The sequence below is a fragment of the Chrysemys picta genome, chromosome 1, assembly GCF_011386835.1.
Source record: "Chrysemys picta bellii isolate R12L10 chromosome 1, ASM1138683v2, whole genome shotgun sequence".
Taxonomy (NCBI): Eukaryota; Metazoa; Chordata; order Testudines; family Emydidae; genus Chrysemys; species Chrysemys picta.
The window spans coordinates 118,248,435-118,270,470 of record NC_088791.1 but is presented as its reverse complement, the minus strand read 5'-3'; the positions used below and the strand labels follow the sequence as shown (position 1 = coordinate 118,270,470).

General features: G+C 44.3%; 2 protein-coding genes across 4 annotated transcripts in view; one reads left to right on the top strand and one right to left on the bottom strand.

The window, feature by feature from the left end:
* Positions 1–22,036, bottom strand: part of PDE3A (phosphodiesterase 3A) — a 381,070-nt gene that overhangs the window by 315,112 nt on the left and 43,922 nt on the right. The window lies entirely within an intron of this gene.
* Positions 1,364–3,903, top strand: LOC135975768 (uncharacterized). The gene is made up of 2 exons (XM_065568037.1): positions 1,364–2,339; positions 3,334–3,903. The coding sequence occupies exons 1-2, from the start codon at positions 1,763–1,765 to the stop codon at positions 3,807–3,809; spliced, it is 1,053 nt and encodes a 350-aa protein (XP_065424109.1). The 5' UTR covers positions 1,364–1,762; the 3' UTR covers positions 3,810–3,903.

The window sequence follows — 22,036 nt, the reverse complement described above, 5'->3', positions numbered from 1 at the left end:
TCAAGTCAGATGCTATAAATATAACCATCACGCACTGGTAAGTGGCTATTACCATTTTAAACATGGCATGAGAAGGGGGGGGAGGAATAAAAATTTACACATTTTTACTTGGAAAATCATTTTATAATTTCTTTCCAGGAAGACTGAAAAAAGTCTGGAACACACAACACAAAAAAGAGATCGTGCACAAACATGCATAAGTAGGGCCCTACCAAATTCAGTCCATTTTAGTCAATGTCACAGTCATAGGATTTTTAAAATCATAAATTTCATTATTTTAGCTATTTAAATCTGAAATGTCATGGTGTTGTAATTGTAAGGGTCCTGACCCAAAAAGGAGTGTGTGTGGGGGGGTGTTTCAAGGTTATTGTGGGGGGTTGTGGTCCTGCTAGCCTTACTTTTGCACTGCCACGCACAGCGGCGCTGCCTTCAGAGCTGGGCAGCCGGAGAGCAGCAGTTGCTGGCCAGGAGCCCAGCTCTGAAGACAGCACCACGCCAGCAGCAGCAGCGCAGAAGTAAGGATGGCATGGTATGGTATTGCCATCCTTACTTTTGTGCTGCTGCCTGCAGAACTGGGCCCTCAGTCATCAGCCACCACTGTCTAGCCGCCCAGCTCTGAAGGCAGCAGCGCAGAAGTAAGGGTGGCATGGTATGGTGTAGCTACCCTTACTTCTGCGCTGCTGCTGGCGAGGTGCTGCCTTCAGAGCTGGGCACCCGGCCAACAGCTGCCACTCTCTGGCTGCCCAGTTCTGAAGGCAGCACAGAAATAAAGGTAACAATACCATAACCCCCCTTAAATAACATTGTGACATCCCCCCCGCCGCAACTCCCTTTTGGGTCAGGACCCCCAATTTGAGAAATGCTGGTATCCCCTGTGAAATCTGTATAGTATAGGATAAAAGCACACAAAAGACCAGATTTCATGATGGGAGATCAGGTTTCACGCTCCATAATGCGTTTTTCATGGCTGTGAATTTGGTAGAGTCCTATGCGGAAGTATTGCAATATCTCCAGGGCTCCCAGAGTTTGGTGCTGGTGGCAAAGAATGTATCAAAGCACAAGCAGGCTAAAGGAGAGGTGTGTTTCCCATCCCCTCAGGGCTTTGCTCCAGGAATGCATGTGTTGAACATGGGAACCAAGGGGTGGGGCCGGGTCTGAGGCATCTTATTAAGAGTAGCACAAAAAGGTAATCGTTGTAATGGAATAAAATTAAGAATGGGAAAAATTTATGATGCTGATTCAGAAAAACTTCTTGAGAGTGAGTTTACAGGTCGTGCAATATTATCCCAGGGAAACTAGTAGAAAAATCCCAGGTGGAATTTTCATAATGGAATTTTTAGGGAGTTCAACATCCAACTCCCTCTTAGGCCTGGTCTACACTAGGCGTTTATGTCGAAGTTAGCGCCGTTAAATCGAATTAACCCTGCACCCGTCCACACTGCGATGCTATTTAGTTCGACATAGAGGTCTCTTTAATTCGACTTCTGTACTCCTCCCCGACGAGGGGAGTAGCGCTAAATTCGACATGGCCATGTCGAATTAGGCTAGGTGTGGATGGAAATCGACGCTAATAGCTCCGGGAGCTATCCCACAGTGCACCACTCTGTTGACGCTCTGGACAGCAGTGCGAGCTCGGATGCTCTGACCAGCCACACAGGAAAAGCCCCGGGAAAATTTGAATTTGAATTCCTTTTCCTGTCTGGCCAGTTTGAATCTCATTTCCTGTCTGGACATCGTGGCGAGCACAGCAGCACTGGCAACGATGCAGAGCTCTCCAGCAGTGATGGCCATGCAGTCTGTGAATAGAAAGAGAGCCCCAGCATGGACTGATCGTGAAGTCTTGGATCTCATCGCTGTGTGGGGCGATGAGTCCGTGCTTTCCGAGCTGCGATCCAAAAGAAGGAATGCAAAGATCTACGAGAAGATCTCTAAAGACATGGCAGAGAGAGGATACAGCCGGGATGCAACGCAGTGCCGCGTGAAAATCAAGGAGCTGAGACAAGGCTACCAGAAGACCAAAGAGGCAAACGGACGCTCCGGATCCCATCCCCAGACATCCCGTTTCTACGAGGCACTGCATTCCATCCTCGGTGCTGCCGCCACCACTACCCCACCAGTGACCGTGGACTCTGAGGATGGGATACTGTCCACGGCCGGTTCCTCAGACATGTTAGGGGACGGGGAAGATGAGGAAGGAGATGAGGAGGGCGAGGCAGTTGGCAGCTCTCACAACGCTGATTTCCCCGACAGCCAGGATCTCTTCATCACCCTTACAGAGATCCCCTACGAAGCGTCCCCAGCCATTACCCCGGACACAGAATCTGGTGAAGGATCAGCCAGTAAGTGTTGTAAACATCTAAACATTTATTTTTAACAAAACAGGAATATTAACAATTAAAAGAATGGGTTGTTCATGATTAGTGTGCCCTAGGCGCTTAACGGTTTAGTAAGGGGCAGTGCAAGTTTTGAAAAGAAATCTAGCAATGTCCGGTTTTCAGTGATTGTCCTGCACAAGCCGCTCTACTGTGTATTCCCTGCTACTGCAGCTACAGTAAAATGCGGTCTATATGTGCGGGGATAGAGCAGTAATCCTCCTGGGACATCTCGATGAAGCTCTCCTGGAGGTAACTTGAAAGCCGTTGCATGAGGTTCTTGGGGAGAGCGGCCTTATTGGGTCCTCCGAAGTACGACACGTTGCCGCGCCACGAGATTATCAGGTACTCGGGGATCATTGCTCTGCACAGCAGGGCGGCATACGGCCCTGGTCTTTGGAGGCTTTCCCGGAGCATTCTCTCTTTGTCGCTCTCGGAGATCCTCATCAGGGTGATGTCGGCCATGGTGACCTGCTTTTAATTAGGTAGGGGAATGTTAGTGTTGGGACTGCTTTCCCGTTCCTTTACAGAACTGTCACCGCTGGTTTGCAGCCACGCGGTGGAGGCGGGAGAGGGGCAGCCGAAAGGGATCGTTCCCGGGGACAGCCGCGAGGGGGTGGGACAGGGGCAGAGTTCCCGCTTGCCGGATTGCTGGCAGCAGGGACTGACATTGATTTAAATGTGAAATGAGGCCAGTGGTAATATAAAAGTTTTAAACTGCCACAAGTGTACGGCTTACCATGTCTGCCTGCAACAGAAATTCCGTTGTGCTGCCTCGCTTCTCAAATGTGCTGTTCAAGACCCCAGGCACAGAATGCGAAGGCCGAGAATTCGACCTTGTGCTGAGTGCGCATGTGAAAGGTGCTGTGCATGGTCTTGTTCACAGAGAAAGACTATGTTCTTTGTTCACAACTACATTTATCTTTCAGAGGAATTCACTCCCTTTTTCCCATTTCCACAGCCCCGTCTGCGACTGTCTCACAACCTAGCCTGGAATCACACTCCCAGAGGCTAGCGCGGATTAGGCGTAGGAAGAAGAGGACACGGGAGGACATGTTCTCTGAGCTTATGGCCTCTTCCCAAGCCCAGGCAGCACAGCAGACCCAGTGGCGGGAGAACTTGACCCGAATGCACCAAGCCAACATGGATCGGGAGGAGAGGTGGCGGCAGGAAGACCAGCAGGCGACTCTAACGCTGCTTGGACTACTGAGGGAGCAAACGGACACACTCCGGCGCCTTGTGGATGTTCTGCAGGAACGGAGGCAGGAGGACAGAGCCCCGCTGCAGTCCATCTCTAACCGCCCTCCCCCGCCACCAAGTCCCATACCCACCTCACCCAAAGTGCAAAGAAGGAGAGGCGGCAGAGTCCCTGCTAACTCTCACTCCACCCCTGCAGAGAGCTCTAGTAGCAGAAGGCTCTCATTTCCCAAAATTTGAAAAGTTCTTTCCTTCCCGCCTGACACAAGCCCACGTCCAAGTTTCACCTCCCAATGCCATGTGTAGTTGATAATAAAAAATTCGTTTCTGTTAACTACTGTTTCAATCATGTTCTTTTGGAGGAGGAGGGGAAAGGGGGTTGGAAATTGGACAGGACAGTCACCTTTGGCAGGGTACATAGTCGGGGGCAGGCACAGCAGCAGGGCACATACACAGTGCAGTGATGCAGTGACTAGTTGCCCCGGTTAGTCTGGGAGGTTGTTTTGATGTAATGTTGGGGGGGGTGGGTTGCTCTGTGACTTTGTGGCGGGGGAGGGCAGTTACAGATCTTAAGCGCCGGTCCTTAGACAGGATCACAGAGCCACACAGCATGGGATCTGTAACCGTCCTCCCCCTGCCACAAAGTCAAATAGACCTCCCATACACACAGTCCCGATCAGGAGGGGTGACAGGCTCCGTTGAAACAAGCATCCCACCGCAGCGGAGCCTGTCAATCCTTGAGTTTAGAAGCTGCATTCGCATCACAACACTAGACCCGCCCCGCACCACAGTCTGCGTCCCAGTTTTAAAAAATTCCCGCTAAAACAGTATTAAAGAAAACGGTGTGCTTTAACAAAGTAGAACTATTTTTATTTCGACACGTGTGTTGGAGGGGGGGTGAAGGGGGTATGTAACTGGATAGGATAGTCAACATTACCTGGGTAAAGAAACGGGGGCAGGTTTAGCTTCTCAGTACACAAACTATAAAATCACAGGTTACCCTGCTCACTCAGGAACTTTGCTTTCAAAGCCTCCCGGATGCACAGCGCTTCCCGCTGGTCTCTTCTAATCGCCCGGCTGTCTGGCTGTGAGTAATCACCAGCAAGGCTATTTTCCTCAACCTCCCACCCCGCCATAAAGGTCTCCCCCTTGCTCTCACAGAGATTGTGGAGCACACAGCAAGCTGCTATAACAATGGGGATATTGGTTTCGCTGAGATCACAGCGAGTCAGTAAGCTTCTCCATCTCCCCTTGAGACGGCCAAAAGCACACTCCACCACCATTCTGCACTTGCTCAGCCGGTAGTTGAAGAGTTCTTTTTCAGTGTCCAGGGCGCCAGTATAGGGCTTCATGAGCCAGGGCATTAGCGGGTAGGCTGGGTCCCCGAGGATGACTATAGGCATCTCCACATCCCCAACAGTTATTTTGTGGTCCGGGAAGTAAATACCTTGTTGCAGCCGTCTAAACAGACCAGAGTTCCTGAAAACACGAGCGTCATGAACCTTGCCCGGCCATCCCACGTAGATGTTGGTAAAACGTCCCCTGTGGTCCACCAGTGCTTGCAGCACCATGGAAAAGTATCCCTTTCGGTTAATGTACTGGGTGGCCTGGTGGTCCGGTGCCAGGATAGGGATGTGAGTTCCATCTATGGCCCCACCGCAGTTTGGGAATCCCATCGCTGCGAAGCCATCTATGATCGCCTCCACGTTTCCCAGGGTCACTACCTTTGGCAGCAGTACATCAACGATTGCCTTCGCTACTTGCATCACAACAACCCCCACGGTAGATTTGCCCACCCCAAACTGGTTCGCGACTGACCGGTAGCTGTCTGGCGTTGCAAGCTTCCACAGGGCTATGGCCACTCGCTTCTGTACACTCAGTGCAGCTCGCAACCGGGTGTCACTGCGCTTCAGGGCAGGGGACAGCAACTCACAAAGTTCCAGGAAAGTTCCCTTCCGCATGCGAAAGTTTCGCAGCCACTGGGATTCATCCCAGACCTGCAGCACTATGCGGTCCCACCACTCAGTGCTTGTTTCCCGTGCCCAGAATCGCCGTTCCACGGCATCAACATGACCCATTGCCACTGTGATGTCCTCGGCGCTGGGTCGCCTGCTTTCTGACAGGTCTGTGCTACTCTCAGACTTCAGGACATCACCGCGGTGCCGTAGCCTCCTTGCCTGACTTTTCTGCATCTGCCTCAGGGAAACCTTTATGATAAGCTGCGAGACGTTGAGAGCGGCCACAACTGCAGCGATGGTCGCAGCGGGCTCCATGCTCGGAGTACAGTGGCGTCCGCGCTGTCAATGACTGGAAAAGCGCGCGAACTGTTTTCCCGCCGGCGCTTTCAGGGAGGGAGGGCGGGAGTGATGGACGGATGACGACAGTTTCCCAAAAGCACCCTCGACTCATTTTGTTACCCAGAAGGCATTGCCGGCTACACCCAGAATTCCAATGGGCAGAGGGGACTGCGGGAACTGTGGGATAGCTGACCACAGTGCACCGCTTCGAATGTCGACGCTATCACCGTTAGTGTGGACGCACAAAGTCGAATTACTGTCCTTAGTGTGGACACACACGTTCGACTTTGCAATATCGATTACAAAAATTCGATGCAAGTAAAATCGAACTACTCTCGTAGTGTAGACAAGGCCTTAGCATCCTTAGCTCCTATTGGAAAATCCCCCCTCCCTCCCAATGGAAACTTTTAGAACTAGACTAGACAAAAACACTTGAGAATGTAAGTATCCATCTTCTGTTGGCAGAGATATAGACTGGATGCCCTGGCAGGCCTTTTCCATCTCAGACCTCTAGGATTCCACAAATACTTATATGTATTCCTCACCTTAACCCACTAAAGATACTATAAAATCTCTCATTAAAGCACGAATAAATCAGATCATCAAAAAGAGTACTAGTGTTGCTAGTTTTCTTTTTGCTGAAAACCATGGTACAATCAAAGGGTCTGGAAAATTCAACAAAAGCCTGCTATGTCCTTTGTGGTCATTTATTGCTACCAACAATGTACAGTGCCTGAACCATCCTCTTCCTCAGATTTCAAACCTTACTGATCTGTTGAAAGAAGGGCTACAAAGACTAAAAATGCTAAATCTTAAAGTCATTTTTCTTTCATTTGAGTATTTTACCAGGATCAGATACTTATAAATTTTGAGCCCAGATTTAAAAATGATATAGTAACTACTAATGCTTTCTGCTAATTAATATTAGTATTCATATTTTATCGATTTAAGAAGTTCGCAGGAAACCACTTGTGCAATGTTCTCTCCTTTTTCAATACTACATTTCTTTTCAGTGCATACAGTAATGAGGTTCTCTTTAGACTAAACTAAACAAAACTTTACTACAGTGAAGATAAAGTACAGTTCAGTTCTGTTACAATTTGTTAATATATTGGGGGGAAGGAAACTATTCACTGGTGGAGATTTAAAATGGTTTCCTAATTTCACAAATAGTTTACATTTTCAGAGATTCTGATGACAGAGGATGGTTTGTGTATACTTGGATTTCAGATTTCTTTTTCAGACTCTCAACAACAGCATTAGGCCAGGCGGTAAATTTACAAGTTATTTTCATAAGAAAAAAAAAATTATTTTCTGAACAAATAATGTGATGAGAAACCTTGGGCACTTAACTCACTTCCAGTCCTTCCAGCATGCAGACCTTATTCCAACTAGAAATGTGGTATTGATTATAAATGTGGTACAATACCCTGGGTAGGTTTTCTATGACGAGGCTTTGCCTCCCCCACTCCTGTAAACTGGAGAGGCCCCCAGTGTGACTTTTAGACAACTCTGGGGACCTGTCTAAGTTATGGTAACCTCCACAGGCTTCTCGATGGGTCACCATCATGCTCCCAGGAATCTCTATAGTGCTGTGCGCTATGGTCTCATCCTTGGCACACCCCTCCCACTTCCAGCCTCAACCCTTACGCTAGTGCTTACAGGGGAATCCTCTGGAAACAGCTGTAAGACTGCCTCCATATGGTCTGTGCTGGGGGAATCTTTCCCTGACCAGTTACAGGACTTTTACAGCCCCTTGATGCCACTCTGGCTCTTTTACCTGGTGTGAAGGGGCCAGAGCAGGGTGAATATTTTACCCTTCGTTTTGTTATGTTTTCAACTGAAAAATGATCAGAGTTTCATAACAGACCTTGGATGAGTGGATTATAAAGCAAACAGAACTAAAGCACTGGACAGCCGCTTTAAGATCTCATCTACACCTGACAGTGTTTGCCTCTACAGATATACTGGTATAGATATACCAGCAAATCCCCCTAGTGGAGACGCAGCTTAGGGCTTGTCTACACTACCTTCTGGATCAGCGAGTGGCAATCAATCCAACGGGGGTCGATTTATCGCATCTAGATAAATCAACTGCTGAGCACTCTCCCGGCGACTCCGGTACTCCAGTGGAATGAGAAGCACAAGGGGAGTCGACAGGAGAGTGCCAGCTGTCGACTTACCACAGTAAGTAGATCTAAGTATTTGGGGGGAGGGATAGCTCAGTGGTTTGAGTATTAGCCTGCTAAACGCAGGGTTGTGAGTTCAATCCTTGAGGGGGCCACTTGGGGATCTGGGGCAAAATCAGTACTTGGTCCTGCTAGTGGAGGCAGGGGGCTGGACTCGATGACCTTTCAAAGTCCCTTCCAGTTCTAGGAGATGGGATATCTCCCTTAATTTTTTTTTTTTTTAAGTACATCGACTTCAGCTGTGCTATTCACGTAGCTGAAGTTGCGTATCTTAGATCGACCCCATGCAGTAATGTAGACGAGCCCTTAGCCTGGCAAAAGAATTCTTCGTCTGCTAAAGCGTAACCCAGTTCTTTAAACAAAGCTGCACCAGCAAAAGCATTCTTTGACCAGTATAACTGCATCTATACTAGGGGCTTCTTTACTTGGGGAAAAATCCTGGAACAGCTAGTGCAGAATAGCACTAGCTCCCCAGGAGCAGACTCTTATTCCACACTAAAAAGAGTGCCTTTCTGTGCATTAGGTTAATCCACTTTGGAAGTAGGTTATCCTAAATTGCACAAAGGCACTCAAAAAAAGAGCATGTCAACACTGCAGCTGGGAGCCTGCTTCCCAAAGCAGGCTAAAGCTAGCATGCTAAAAATAGCAATACAAGCTGGAGATAGCACTGGTAGTGGCTCAGGCTAGTCGCCTGAGCACAAACCCACCCAAGTTGGCGCCTGTGCTATTCCCAGCTACATTGCTATTTTTAGCATGCTAGCTCCAGCAGAACTAGCATGCGTCTGTCAACTTGCACTGGAGTGTATGCTCCCAATTCCTGTGTAGACATAACTCTAGTGTGGATTAAGAGTGTCCACATGGGGAGTTAGTGCACAATAACTATTACACCTTCAATTCATGCCCTAACTATTCCATACAAATGTCCCTATGAATTCCCCACGAAGACAAGCCCTAAGGCTTTTGCCACGCAGCTATATCAGATGGCGGTTGGGGGGAGAGAAGCTGGGATTCACACCCAACTGACATAGCTATGTGGCCAACACTTTTAAATGTAGACCAGGCCTAAGAAACTGTACTGCACTTTCTGGCAACAATTACTGTAGTGCTAATTTTGATCTCAACAACATGCAGTAATTAAAATGGACCAGGAAAGGACTTTTACCCTCAGGAAGGAATAAAATAATAATATTTTCTTGACTGAGCTGGAGTATAGCCAGAAGTAGCACAACTGAAACAGAACAGAGTGTAGCAGTATCCAAGTCTCATCCGACTGCCACGGGCAAAGAAATCAAATACAAAAAGAAAAAGAAAAGAAAGTAGGTGGAAAATTTTGTATTTTCTTTTCAAAAAGTCTCTCAGCTTTTTCTCAATATCCTAAAGTCATAAACTGGGACAAAGCAAAAGAATCAGCAAGATTTTTATGTAGGAGTCAGTTTAAGAACAGCTTTGCACAGATAACTGGTTGTGCAATAACTATGATTTATTTAGTTTCTTGAGAGAACATTCATCCTCACTTCCCACAGTTAAACTAGTTTAAACGTCACTCCTTGGACTGCAAGCTCTTGGACTGGCTCCTTCCAGCGAGAACCACTCTCTACAGGAAATAAATTGTCTCAGATGAAAGATACTAACGGAATGGAGACTTCACACTACCACACTCTACATCTCCAAAAGATTCACAGGCACTTCATGTTAGCAGAGTCCTACACTCAACAAAAATGCACCTTTTTAAAAATCCTCCATATTTTAATATTAATACTCAGCACTTCAAAAGTACTTTGCAAATATTAACTGATTAATCCTCACAGCAAAAGTCTCTTGGTACACTTCTACCCCAATATAACACGAATTCGGATATAATGCGGTAAAGCAGCGCTCCGGGGGGGCGGGGCTGCGCACTCCAGTGGATCAAAGCAAGTTTGATATAACGCAGTTTCACCTATAACGCGGTAAGATTTTTTGGCTCCCGAAGACAGCGTTATATCGAGATAGAGGTGTATTATTATTCTTCCCTTTTACAGGTGAAGAAAACAGACAGAGGGTCAAATGCTCAAAGGGTATAATACAATAACATCACTAAGTCAATAGGACTCCACTGATTTGCAGCCCCTGGGGATCCGGGCCAAAGTTTAAGTGATTTGCTCAAAGCCAAGAGAATGTGTATCTCTTATCAGAACCAAACTTAGAATAGATTTAAAATTAAGATTTATATTTAGGGTGATCATCTAAGCACTATGGCATAAATTTAATACATCCCATTGCTTTCCATCAAATATGATATTGCACATTCACATATAAATATATCCCACACATGCATTATTGTGGATGACTGATTTTAGGAATATTGCACATTCATCTACAGCGTAGCATCTTCAATCATATCTTCATCTCATGTTTATGAAAACAGTTCATCACGTATCTTAACATAACTGTCATTTTCAAACTTACCCATTTATCTATATTTATTCAGTGTGCAGCTCATAGAACTGATAGAATACATTGTTTTCACATTATTATGTGGGCGGCTATTGAAACTGTTATCAAAAAGAAAATAAATATAGTTACTGGTTCTTCTTAGAATGGTATCTAATATTTTCTGATATTCAATAACAGTTAAAGATTTATATATGCAGTTTTTGCCATTATATTACATTTTTCTCCTCTATGTTTAACATAACAAACCTACCTAAATCAAATACATCATATTGGTCATGCATATTTCAATTATTCAGGAAGGTTCAAAACTGTAACCACTACAGTGTTCTAATGAGTCAGTTTGTTTTTCTGGATTCATGCCTACTAAGCAGTTTTGATCAATTGGCCGTTAATGTGATTAGAGCCAATCCTGAGGCCAGTGACATATATTTAGGAGATTCATTTTGATTTTTAGGTGTGGATTTTAATTACACCTCTACCTCAATATAACGCTGTCCTTGGGAGCCAAAAACTCTTACCGCGTTATAGGTGAAACCGTGTTATATCGAACTTGCTTTGATCCGCCGGAGTGCGCATCCCCGCCCCCCGGAGCACTGCTTTACCGCATTACATCCAAATTTGTGTTATATCAGGCCACGTTATATCGGGGTAGAGGTGTACTTAATTTTTTCACTAATCAGAACAGAAGCTGCCACAGAAGGTTTTTGAGTGTTATTTGTTGTGCCTTTTACTCCAATTTTTGAGAGATACTAAACTAAGCCCAAAAATATCATGTCTGCTTAATTTGCGAGTGACATGCTAGTGTGCTATGTATATGCCCAAAAACAATTTTGTAATTCAAGCAAGCTCTTTGTCAGTGACATTCTTTATACCAGACAGTAAGAGGATAATAACACCACAACTATGTTTAATATCTTTAACTATATTTAATACAGACAAGCAGAAACACACCATTAAAAATGGAGTAAGCAATGCTAAGCTTCGGAGCCAAGGAAAAGTGCCATTTGATTGGCTGTAAATATGCAGATCACACATTATGCTACTCCACTGAAGAAACCATGATCCTGCCCTACTATACACCCATTCTTAGAGACATGCAATAAAGTATTTACATGACCATGATTTAATACACATTTCCTTTCTTCAAATAAGTCTGTCCGGCTTCTTTAATACCCTGGAATGCACAATGTGTGTTAAGTGAAAGAGGAATCTCCACAGCCCAGCAAACAACATGCTAGAATTCAGTTTCCTGTAAAAATAGAGGTCATGAAACATGTAGTCTGGAGTGAGCATGTTCTGGTGAAGAGAGGTTGGTTTGTTCCTAACATAAACGTTAGCCTTTGGGGACGCACACACACCTAGCCACATTCAAAACCAATATCTAACACTGATCATTTTACCAGTAAGAAGGGAGAACTGTATTTTTGTAAAGAAACACGCACTATTACTATTGATATTTTTCAGAAAGTCTTCACTGCACATCAATCTTCATCACTTAAATTGGTTCGAAAGAACAGAAATGCCCACGGACATTAAGCTGACCTGGTTAGCAAGAATGTTAAGATGGAACACTCTTTGTTTTCTTGCTGACTATCTGTTTTGCACCCCTGTAGTTCCCCCCCGCCCCAGATACATGCGAGGTTAGCATCCATACAGTAAATTTGGTCAGCTAAGGTGTGTATGTGTGAAACTATTCTAAAAACAGTCATGTGGCAAAGCAGTAAAAATGTGCCCCCAATAAATTTGCTGAATTGAATTGCGTAACCCCTATAGGAGGGGTTAACTTAAAGCCATTGGGGTGGGGAGTGATTTTCCCAATAGTACTGGAAGGAACTTTAGTAAGCAATTTAGACAATCAATACCACACTGTCTCTTCTGTCTAGACATTCACAGTATACCTTCTTTCAAAATAAAAGTGGCTCAAATGAAGAGACCCCTCTCTGAGCAGCATACAGCTCCCGATTGTCTAACAGGGCAAGAACAGACAAGCTTATACCATAGATAGTAATGCCTGGACCACCATCGAGAAGAAAAAGGCACTTCTGAGCGACAGCATAGCATGCAAACATAAACCAAAGGACTTTATGTGCTGAAAGCATGCTAACCAATACCGAAAATTCAGTGCTGGTTTAAGTGGGAGCATAAGCCATGGAGATCAACGGGGTGAGGCTGAGATTTTTAAAGCCCTTTCGATGCTGCTGCACTTAGCATTGCAATGCCTCTCTCTCATTTTCAAAGGGGATTCAGGCACTTAGGTCTAAACTCTATTGACAGTCAATAGGAGTCTAAATCCGGAGTACCTGAATCAGTTTACAAAATGAGACTTAGGCCTTGTGAGACTGAGTGTAGCAACACTTTAAATAGCTTTAAAAATATGGGCCTTATTGCCTAGTACATCAAGGATGAGTTTGGCCTAGCATTTCCCTTCATAGTAAGGCCTAGCATGTCGAAGTGTTCTCAACCTGACACTAGAAACCCTCCAAAGCAATACTAAAGGTATGATTGTAATTTTTTCCCCCTATGCAAACCATTTCCTGTTCCTGAAGTATCCATGTTGCTACCAGATGACTCAGTCTCTTCGCGGCACAGGGATGCAAGGGTGGCAATAAGGGGCCCTCTCAGTACTCACTTATGAAATAAGTACTGCTTGGATGAGAGGGGCAGAGTCCCACCAATCTCTTCTCCTCCTGCCATTCACAGTTCTTCGTTGGGAGCATTGGCAGGACTCCCCAGAACAGTGGATCTTCAATGGTGTGTCTACACTGTAGCCACGAGTGTGCATGCCAGCCTAGGTAGACAGCCTCACGCTAGCTCACCTTGAGCTAGCATGCTAGAAAATGGCAATGCAGACTTTGTAGCACTGGCAACAGCTGAGGTTAGCTACCCAAGATTGGACCCAGGGGGTCGGGTATATTAGGACCCCGGCAACAGGGAAGCACATCAAGGCCAAAGACTGGTTTACAGGTAGGGTTACCACCTGGCTGGTATTTAACAAGCCTGGCTGTTTTTTGTTGTTGTTTTTTTTTACTTTATTTTTAAATGGATTTGCCAGTTGCCAGAAAAATAATTTAATCTGCCGGGGGTTTTTTTTGTTTGTTTGTTTGACATGGGTCTAAAGATTTGCATTATTAAAACAATACATTGGAATAGCTAATGTTAAAAGTTTGTGTCCAGCTGAAGATGCTGCAGTGTTCCCACTTCCGCAGTTTAAGAAAGAAACCATTATCAATCTTATCATAGAATATCAGGGTTGGAAGGGACCTCAGGAAGTCATCTAGTCCAACCCCCTGCTCAAAGCAGGGACCAATCTCCAACTAAATCATCCCAGCCAGGGCTCTGTCAAGCCTGACCTTAAAAAGCTCTAAGGTAGGAGATTCCACCACCTCCCTGGGAAACCCATTCCAGTGCTTCACCACCCTCCTAGTGAAAAAGTTTTTCCTAATATCCAACCTAAACCTCCCCCACTGCAATTTGAGACCATTACTTCTTGTAATGGTCTCTATGAATGTTCTCTTGCTAGATACTACAAATGGCTATTGAAGGGTGGTGGGGTTGCGGAGTTGCCTTGTGATTTGGGGTTGTGATTGCCTTGTGTGGGGAAGGTGCCAGTTTTTTGCATTTCAGAGGTGGTAATCCTATTTCGAGGTTCGTTGTCTGACCGCAGAGTGAGAGACAGGCAACATCGAGTCCCCTAGCTAGGTGCTGTACAAACACAAAACAAAAAAGAGGGCTCCTGCCCAAAGGGCTTACAACCTAAATTCATTTTGTTTGTTCTGGGCAAGGCAAGAGAGTAGACTTGTGGGTCAGAGCAGGGCTTTATTAAGGCCATTGGCTTTTTAGGGCCATGTTTATGGCTTTGTCTCCTGAAGTCAAGTGGCTGTCAGAATCTGGACTACTTTTTTTTTTTTTTTTTTAAAGGAAATTTCTAGCTCTCGTGATTGTGAAGAAAAGTTTGAAAATGTGAACTAAGTGTAATGGATGCAGTGGTATCTTCAGACAGTTGAGAGGGGTATACTACCTGCCTGGGTGTGTTTAATCAGGGTATATCTACACTGCAGTTGGAAGTGAACCTCCCAGCCTAGGTATATAGACTTGTGTTGGCTCTGCTCAAGCTTCTGTGCTAAAAATAGCAGTGTGAATGCTGTGGCACCAGTGCCACTTTGGCCACCTGAGCTCAGACCAACCCTCTGAGGATCTGTCGGTCTGGAACCTCGGTCTGCTGGTTCCTGGGCAAGGCCCCATCCACGCTACACCTGACCGCTCTGGTGCAGTGGGGAACAGCAGCCTATAAACATCCTGAGCGGTCCTGACTGGTGGAGCCTACCGCTTCATTGATAGTCCCAGGCATTCTATTTAAGGCCGAAGGGAATATGGTCTGAATTCAATCTAGAGGGTCAAGGCCAGAAGCAGCAGTCCATAGCCGTGTCATACCCTAAGATCAGGTAAGAGATCAATAAGACGCACCATGTTAGAGTCAAGTGAGTCAGCTGATATATGGTTAGTGGAATAGAAGGAGGGTGGGAAGTCAGGAGCAAAGTGGGGAACCAGGACCAGGGATGGGGCCAGGAGCAAGGCAACATCTGAGAAGTGCATAGCAAGGTACGTTTGCTGCAGCAAGCCAGGCATCTGCCTAGTCATACAGACAGCCTCCAGATGTTTCCCTTCGGCCTTCTATCTCTCACTTGCATGGAGGTCCCTCTCACACTCCAAGAGTTGCAGTTCTTCCTCTTTGTGAGTCAGGATGCTTGCTCTTTGTGGCTTGGCCCTCCAGCCAGGTCACTGGGCATTTTCCCCCTTCCAGGGTATCAACGTCTCACTAGACTGGCTGACCGGGTATCGTTCCCAGCAGTCCTCCAATCCACGGCAATGGCACCTTCTGCAGTGGCTGGTGGGGGAACCCGGCCCCAACCACTACTCCGGGTTCCAACTCAGGGACCCATGACTCAACAACCAAAGTCTGCACTGTCCCAAACCTTGTTGCCATTTCCCTACTCTACCCCCATCAGGTTTCTGGGTAAGTCCTTACTTCAGGGCCAGGATCCCAGGGCTTTTACTTTGCCCCTGGGTCTCTTCCTTTCCCTCTTTAGCCTAGAGTGACTGCAGGCTTCCACACTGCAGCCATGTGTCTGCTACATATATATATATATATATATATATATATGGAGATATACCCATCTCATAGAACTGGAAGGGACCCCGAAAGGTCATTGAGTCCAGCCCCCTGCCTTCACTAGCAGGACCAAGTACTGATTTTCCCCCAGGCCCCCTCAAGGATTGAACTCACAACCCTGGGTTTAGCAGGCCAATGCTCAAACCACTGAGCTATCCCTCCTCCCATATTTCCTGGGTTTGTTTTAGCCCTGTCTGCTCCTGCTCTGCTGGGCTCCATTCTCGATCAGTGTTTTCTCATCAAGCCTAACTCTCCCTCAAATGTGACCCATTAGGTTACTAAACACCTCTTGGTCTATTATTAAACCTTTCTAGGTTAGTATGGATGCACACCACATCACAAGTTGGACAGCCAAAAATGGAGGCATTTAAAAATCACACTGGTCACTTGAAAATTTAGGCCCAGGAGGCTAGCACACCCAAATATGTGCATCATTTCCAAATAGGAGTGTTATTTTTTTCTACTTCAAAATCAAACCAATTGCTTAAGCCATGCATGTAATAAAAAGTCAACCCATTCATAAAAATAAAATTTGAATTCCACAGTGAGATATGGAAATCCAACCAGGTAAAACTAATACTCTAACAAACAGGAAATACTGACAACAGGTTAACCATTGTACTGATAAATGAATACACCATCCTCCAGGCAGGTTAAAAACACACTGGGCCAGATCATCAGCTGGCATAAACTGGCATAGCTTCAACAGAGCTATTCAAATTACACTAGCTAAAGATAAGGCCCAGTATGAAGTATATCCCAAAGTCCACTCCAGATCACTGCTTGAGTTTCTCCCTCAGTGCTGTCATACATCTGTTGATGGCTGTAGCCAGCAACCTTACTGTTGGGTTGTCCACATCAGTGGCTGCTGTCTTTCTGACATGCTATAGAACAAGTATTGCTGGAACAGATACAGACATATCAACAGAGACTATATAGGTAGGCGATATCAATGATAGAAAGGACTTCTAAACAGACTTACACTCTCCAGATTAGGAGAAAACTGAGCACATCACATCACATTAAGGCTCAATCAATCAGTTTCACAACCAAAGGAACAACTTCTTACAACTACTGTCAAATGGAGACCTGGTTTGCCTGTCTTAGTGGGGGGCAGGGACCGAAAGAATATTAGAAAGGCTAGCATTCCCATGACTCAGAAAGACCACTGATGTGGACAACCCAACAGTGAGGTTGCTGGCTACGGCCATCAACAGATGTATGACAGCACTGAGGGAGAAACTCAAGCATTGGCAGTCAGGAAAAGGGAAGAACCTAATATAAATCAAATACCCAGCTATCCAAGATACACATCTTCCTTCCATATTGCACATATATTTCATATTTAAATTATATACACTTAAATACATATAAATCTTAGCAACTAGAGAATGTATTAGAGATGAGAGGCAGTATAGTCTAGTGGATAGAGCACCAGATTGGGAGCCAGGTCTTGTCTCTACACTTTACCTTAGGCAAGTCATTTCCCCTCTCTGTGCCTCCATTTCCTCCTACCTTTGTCTGGTCGGGTTATACACACTTTGGGGGCAAGAACTGTCTATTATGTATTTGTACAGCGCTGGGCACACACTGCAGCCTTGATCTTGGTTGGGGTTCCTGGGCACTATTGTAATACAACAAGAGATTTGCCTGACTTTAGATCTAGATTGAGTTTATTCATATAGGAACATAGCACATATTTTAAAAACAAATGTGATGAGCACTGTCTTCTACAGCTATGACATGTTCATGGAGTTTAAGAAACAACAACAAAACAAGCAATTAAGGGCTATGGCACATTATCAGTGTTCAGGTGGAATTTCCTACTCATTTCAAACTACAGTTCTGCTTCAAAAATCAATGACATTGTAGGTCCCTAAATCAGGATACTGGGACTGCCATCCAGGAGGAAACAATAACTAAACCAGTGAACCCCAGTCACTCCAGTTCCTGGCTTCAAACACCCTCTTTATTCAAAGGTTTCACATATTTGGATGAAAAGATTCCCAAAACAACTTGTTTGACAGTTCTAGCTTGTCCTGCCAAACTCTTGTTTATTTTCTGCAGAATGAAGGAGTTTTCTAGTGCAGTTTGCACAGAGCACCCTGCTTACGTCTTCAGTTTACCAGGATTTCCCCCACCCCTTTTCAGCATTCTTAAGTTCCTTTACCAAATATCTTCAAGCTAAGAGCTAATGGTGTTGCTTTCCACCTCAGCTAACCAAAGAAAGAGACAAAGGAGGTGTCTGACAATCAGGAAGACCCATGCATGTGTGCGCACATGTACACACACACACACACACACAAAATATAAATATCTACATGTACTCACAGTGTACTTTGTCTATAACGATTTATAAATGATCCCTACATTTTACACTCCACATTGCCTAACACGCAAAGTTAATTAAAAAAAATGGGCAAACAAAAAAGTGCCAGTAAATTTTTCTAAAATATTTGGGTAACATTTTAAGTATCCAGCTAATAAATTCCAGCAGCATAGCAGTTCATCTAGAAATCACAGACACCTCCTTGGCAAGTAATATTCTGATCACTGCTATTGCAAGGACCAAAATTAGCTCACAATCCGATGACACCTTGGGGTAAATGTTCAGAATGTCAAACAGGAGATTTGCACACAATGAAACCCCCATAAGCATAAAGTGAACCTTCAGGCTCTTGCATTACTTTCACGCTAATGCACACTTTGCTCCCAGCAAGCAGTACATCGTGCAGGCCTATTCGCCCCCTCCCTCCTCCGCTTCTCAATAATTTAGAGCTGTTCTCTTCCCTCACCCCAAACATCCTCTTCAAGCAATATGCTTTTGTAGTCAATCCTAAAATATACAATCAGTAAATAAAACTTAACAGAGGATTTGAGAAACCTTCATGTATGCATTTAATTTAAAGTTCTCTGTACTGGGAGATGCACATCCTGTTTTTGTGAGGGGGATTGTTAGGGGGGAGAGCAGGAATAGCTCTTACTCCAGCATGTTCAACATCAAGCAAAACAATACAACACAAGATGTCTTAATCTACACTAAGAGACAGTCACCATTTAAGTTTTTTATTATAGATGAGGTTTCTTAAGATAAAAGGATCAAAAGTTTCTTTAAACCTGTTAATGTTGCCTGTTTTAATGAAACAAGTAACTTATCCCAGCTGTTAAGCAACCCCCAAAAGCCTCAACTCCGAAAGCCAGATTTGACTTCAATCTTTTAACCTGAAAATTCCTTAGAGTGACTGAGTAGCTTATTTCCATGTTAAAGAAAAATGAATATAATACAATATAAATACCTCAAAAAAATTAAAAATACAACAGTACCTGAAAAAGAGCTAATTACACTGGTCTACAATTTTTGAGAAGTCGTCTGCTTCAGAGATAAAATGTGTATTTATTATGTATTTTGATGTGCTGAATTCAAATATGACAATTAAAACAACTGATTGGGTACTGTTTCTAAGATATTTAAGTTTTTACATTTTATGTCTATGTATATTGTGTAGATAGTAGAGTTTTAATCATAAATTGTAAACCTAGATCTTTTCATGTGTTTATGGTTTCTTTACATGATAATATTTCACCTGTCCTGTTTATGTAACACTTTAAAAATCAGCAAAAGGGTTATATAAATAAAATTTATTATGAAACAAAAGGCAAAAAACTATTCTGTACATAGTTTACATATTCAGTGTCTACTCGGCGCTTCTTGGCTTGTCTCTTGTATTCATTAAATGGAGCATCTCTTGTCACTGTCCAGCAATAGTCTGCAAGCATTGATGAGCTCCATTTGTCCTGATAGCGTTTCTCCATTGTTGCAATGTCCTGGTGAAATCACTCGCCGTGCTCGTTGCTCACTGCTCCGCAGTTCGGTGGAAAAAAATCTAGATGAGAGTGCAAAAAATGTATCTTTAGTGACATGTTGCAACCAAGGCTTTTGTATGCCTTGAGAAGGTTTTCCACCAAACAACCTGTAGTCGTCTGCCTTGTTGTTTTCCAGAAAATTTATTGCCACTAACTGGAAGGCTTTCCATGCCGTCTTTTCCTTGCCATGCAGTGCATGGTCAAATGCATCATCTCGAAGAAGTTCACGAATCTGAGGACCAACAAAGACACCTTCCTTCATCTTAGCTTCACTGAACCTTGGAAATTTTCCACGGAGGTACTTGAAAGCTGCTTGTGTTTTGTCAATGGCCTTGACAAAGTTCTTCATCAGACCCAGCTTGATGTGTAAGGGTGGTAACAAAATCTTCCTTGATTCAACAAGTGGTGGATGCTGAACACTTTTCCTCCCAGGCTCCAATGACTGTCGGAGTGGCCAATCTTTCTTGATGTAGTGGGAATCTCTTGCACGACTATCCCATTCGCAGAGAAAACAGCAGTACTTTGTGTATCCAGTCTGCAGACCAAGCAAGAGAGCAACAACCTTCAAATCGCCACAAAGCTGCCACTGATGTTGGTCATAGTTTATGCACCTCAAAAGTTGTTTCATGTTGTCATAGGTTTCCTTCATATGGACTGCATGACCAACTGGAATTGATGGCAAAACATTGCCATTATGCAGTAAAACAGCTTTAAGACTCGTCTTCGATGAATCAATGAACAGTCTCCACTCATCTGGATCGTGAACAATGTTGAGGGCTGCCATCACACCATCGATGTTGTTGCAGGCTACAAGATCACCTTCCATGAAGAATGGGACAAGATCCTTTTGACGGTCATGGAACATGGAAACCCTAACACCACCTGCCAGGAGATTCCACTGCTGTAGTCTGGAGCCCAACAGCTCTGCCTTACTCTTGGGTAGTTCCAAATCCCTGACAAGGTCATTCAGTTCACCTTGTGTTATGAGGTGTGGTTCAGAGGAGGAGGATGGGAGAAAATGTGGGTCCTGTGACATTGATGGTTCAGGACCAGAAATTTCATCCTCTTCCTCATCTGACTCAAGTGAGAATGATTCTGGTGCATCAGGAACCGGCAGTCCTTCTCCGTGGGGTACTGGGCGTATAGCTGATGGAATGTTTGGATAATGCACAGTCCACTTTTTCTTCTTTGACACACCTTTCCCAACTGGAGGCACCATGCAGAAGTAACAATTGCTGGTATGATCTGTTGGCTCTCTCCAAATCATTGGCACTGCAAAAGGCATAGATTTCCTTTTCCTGTTCAACCACTGGCGAAGATTTGTTGCACAAGTGTTGCAGCATATGTGTGGGGCCCACCTCTTGTCCTGATCTCCAATTTTGCAGCCAAAATAAAGGTGATAAGCTTTCTTAACCATAGTGGTTATACTGTGCTTTTGTGATGCAAAAGTCACTTCACCACAAACATAGCAGAAGTTATCTGTACAGTTCAAAAAAGTACGAGGCATCTCTGCTCACTTTGGCTAAACAGAAATGTGTCCCTTTGCAAAATCAAACACTGACAAATAAGAGAGCACGACACTGTATGATTTCTAGAGCTGATAGAGGACAATTTGTTCAGCAGAGTGATGTAAGCTTCGTTATGATTGCATCATCCATGACTCCTAGGAATAACATGATACAATTCATATCATGTATGACGCAATACCAGCTTCAGATTGCATCATTCATTGTTTTGCCTAAAAAGCAAGTACTGTCCAAACCCAGTCATGGATTTATTCATAGATCCAGTCAAAGATGTATTTTAGTCATTTCTGGTTTAAATTGAGATCCCTTCCCTTTATAACTCACTTATCCTCCACCATTCCCAAGTCAAGGGTCGTATATACTGACCCAATAGCATATCTTGAAAACTAGAGCCAATCAACAATTTTAAGCATCATTTTCGTTCTCAGTGACCCAGAATTAGTAAAGTTTGACTACATTTATTTCAGAAGCATTTTGGCTGTAGAGCAGTGTTATTGCAGTGTACCTACCCTCCTACTGTAGGTATCCCTTTCGTAACGTTACAGTGAAATACCATTCTTCAGACATCTGCAGATCACTTTTTATTATCTAAGCAGAGCTAGTCAAAACATGGGGAAAACATTCACAAAAAAAGTCTTTTTTTTTTTGGTTGGGGGGGGGGGGGAAGGGCTAAAGGGGCGATGAACAGTTTTTTCCTTTATTCAAGATCATCAAAAAATGTTGGTTTAGAAAGTGTTTGCTTATTCAGTTTTCAGTTCTCTTCCTCCCCCATTTAAGTTTTTAAAAAAAACATTGAAAAAGCCTGGAGGGCGAGGTGAGAAGCAAAAGGGGGAACGGGGCAGGGGGAAGGACAAAAATTGTTTTCCAACATCATTAAAAAAAAAAAAAAAAAGAAAAAAAAAAATCAAATACACATTTTCCCATCAATATTTTCCATTTGGAAAAAAAAGGCTTCTTTTAATAAAAAACAAAAACAAAATGTTTT

What these genes read in the sequence shown, in the direction of transcription:
- LOC135975768 (XM_065568037.1), top strand. Translation starts at nt 1,763, where the DNA reads ATGCAGAGCTCTCCAGCAGTGATGGCCATGCAGTCTGTGAATAGAAAG. An exon ending in ATCTGGTGAAGGATCAGCCA is followed by an intron (nt 2,340 to 3,333) that starts GTAAGTGTTGTA and finishes CCATTTCCACAG; the next exon opens with CCCCGTCTGCGACTGTCTCA.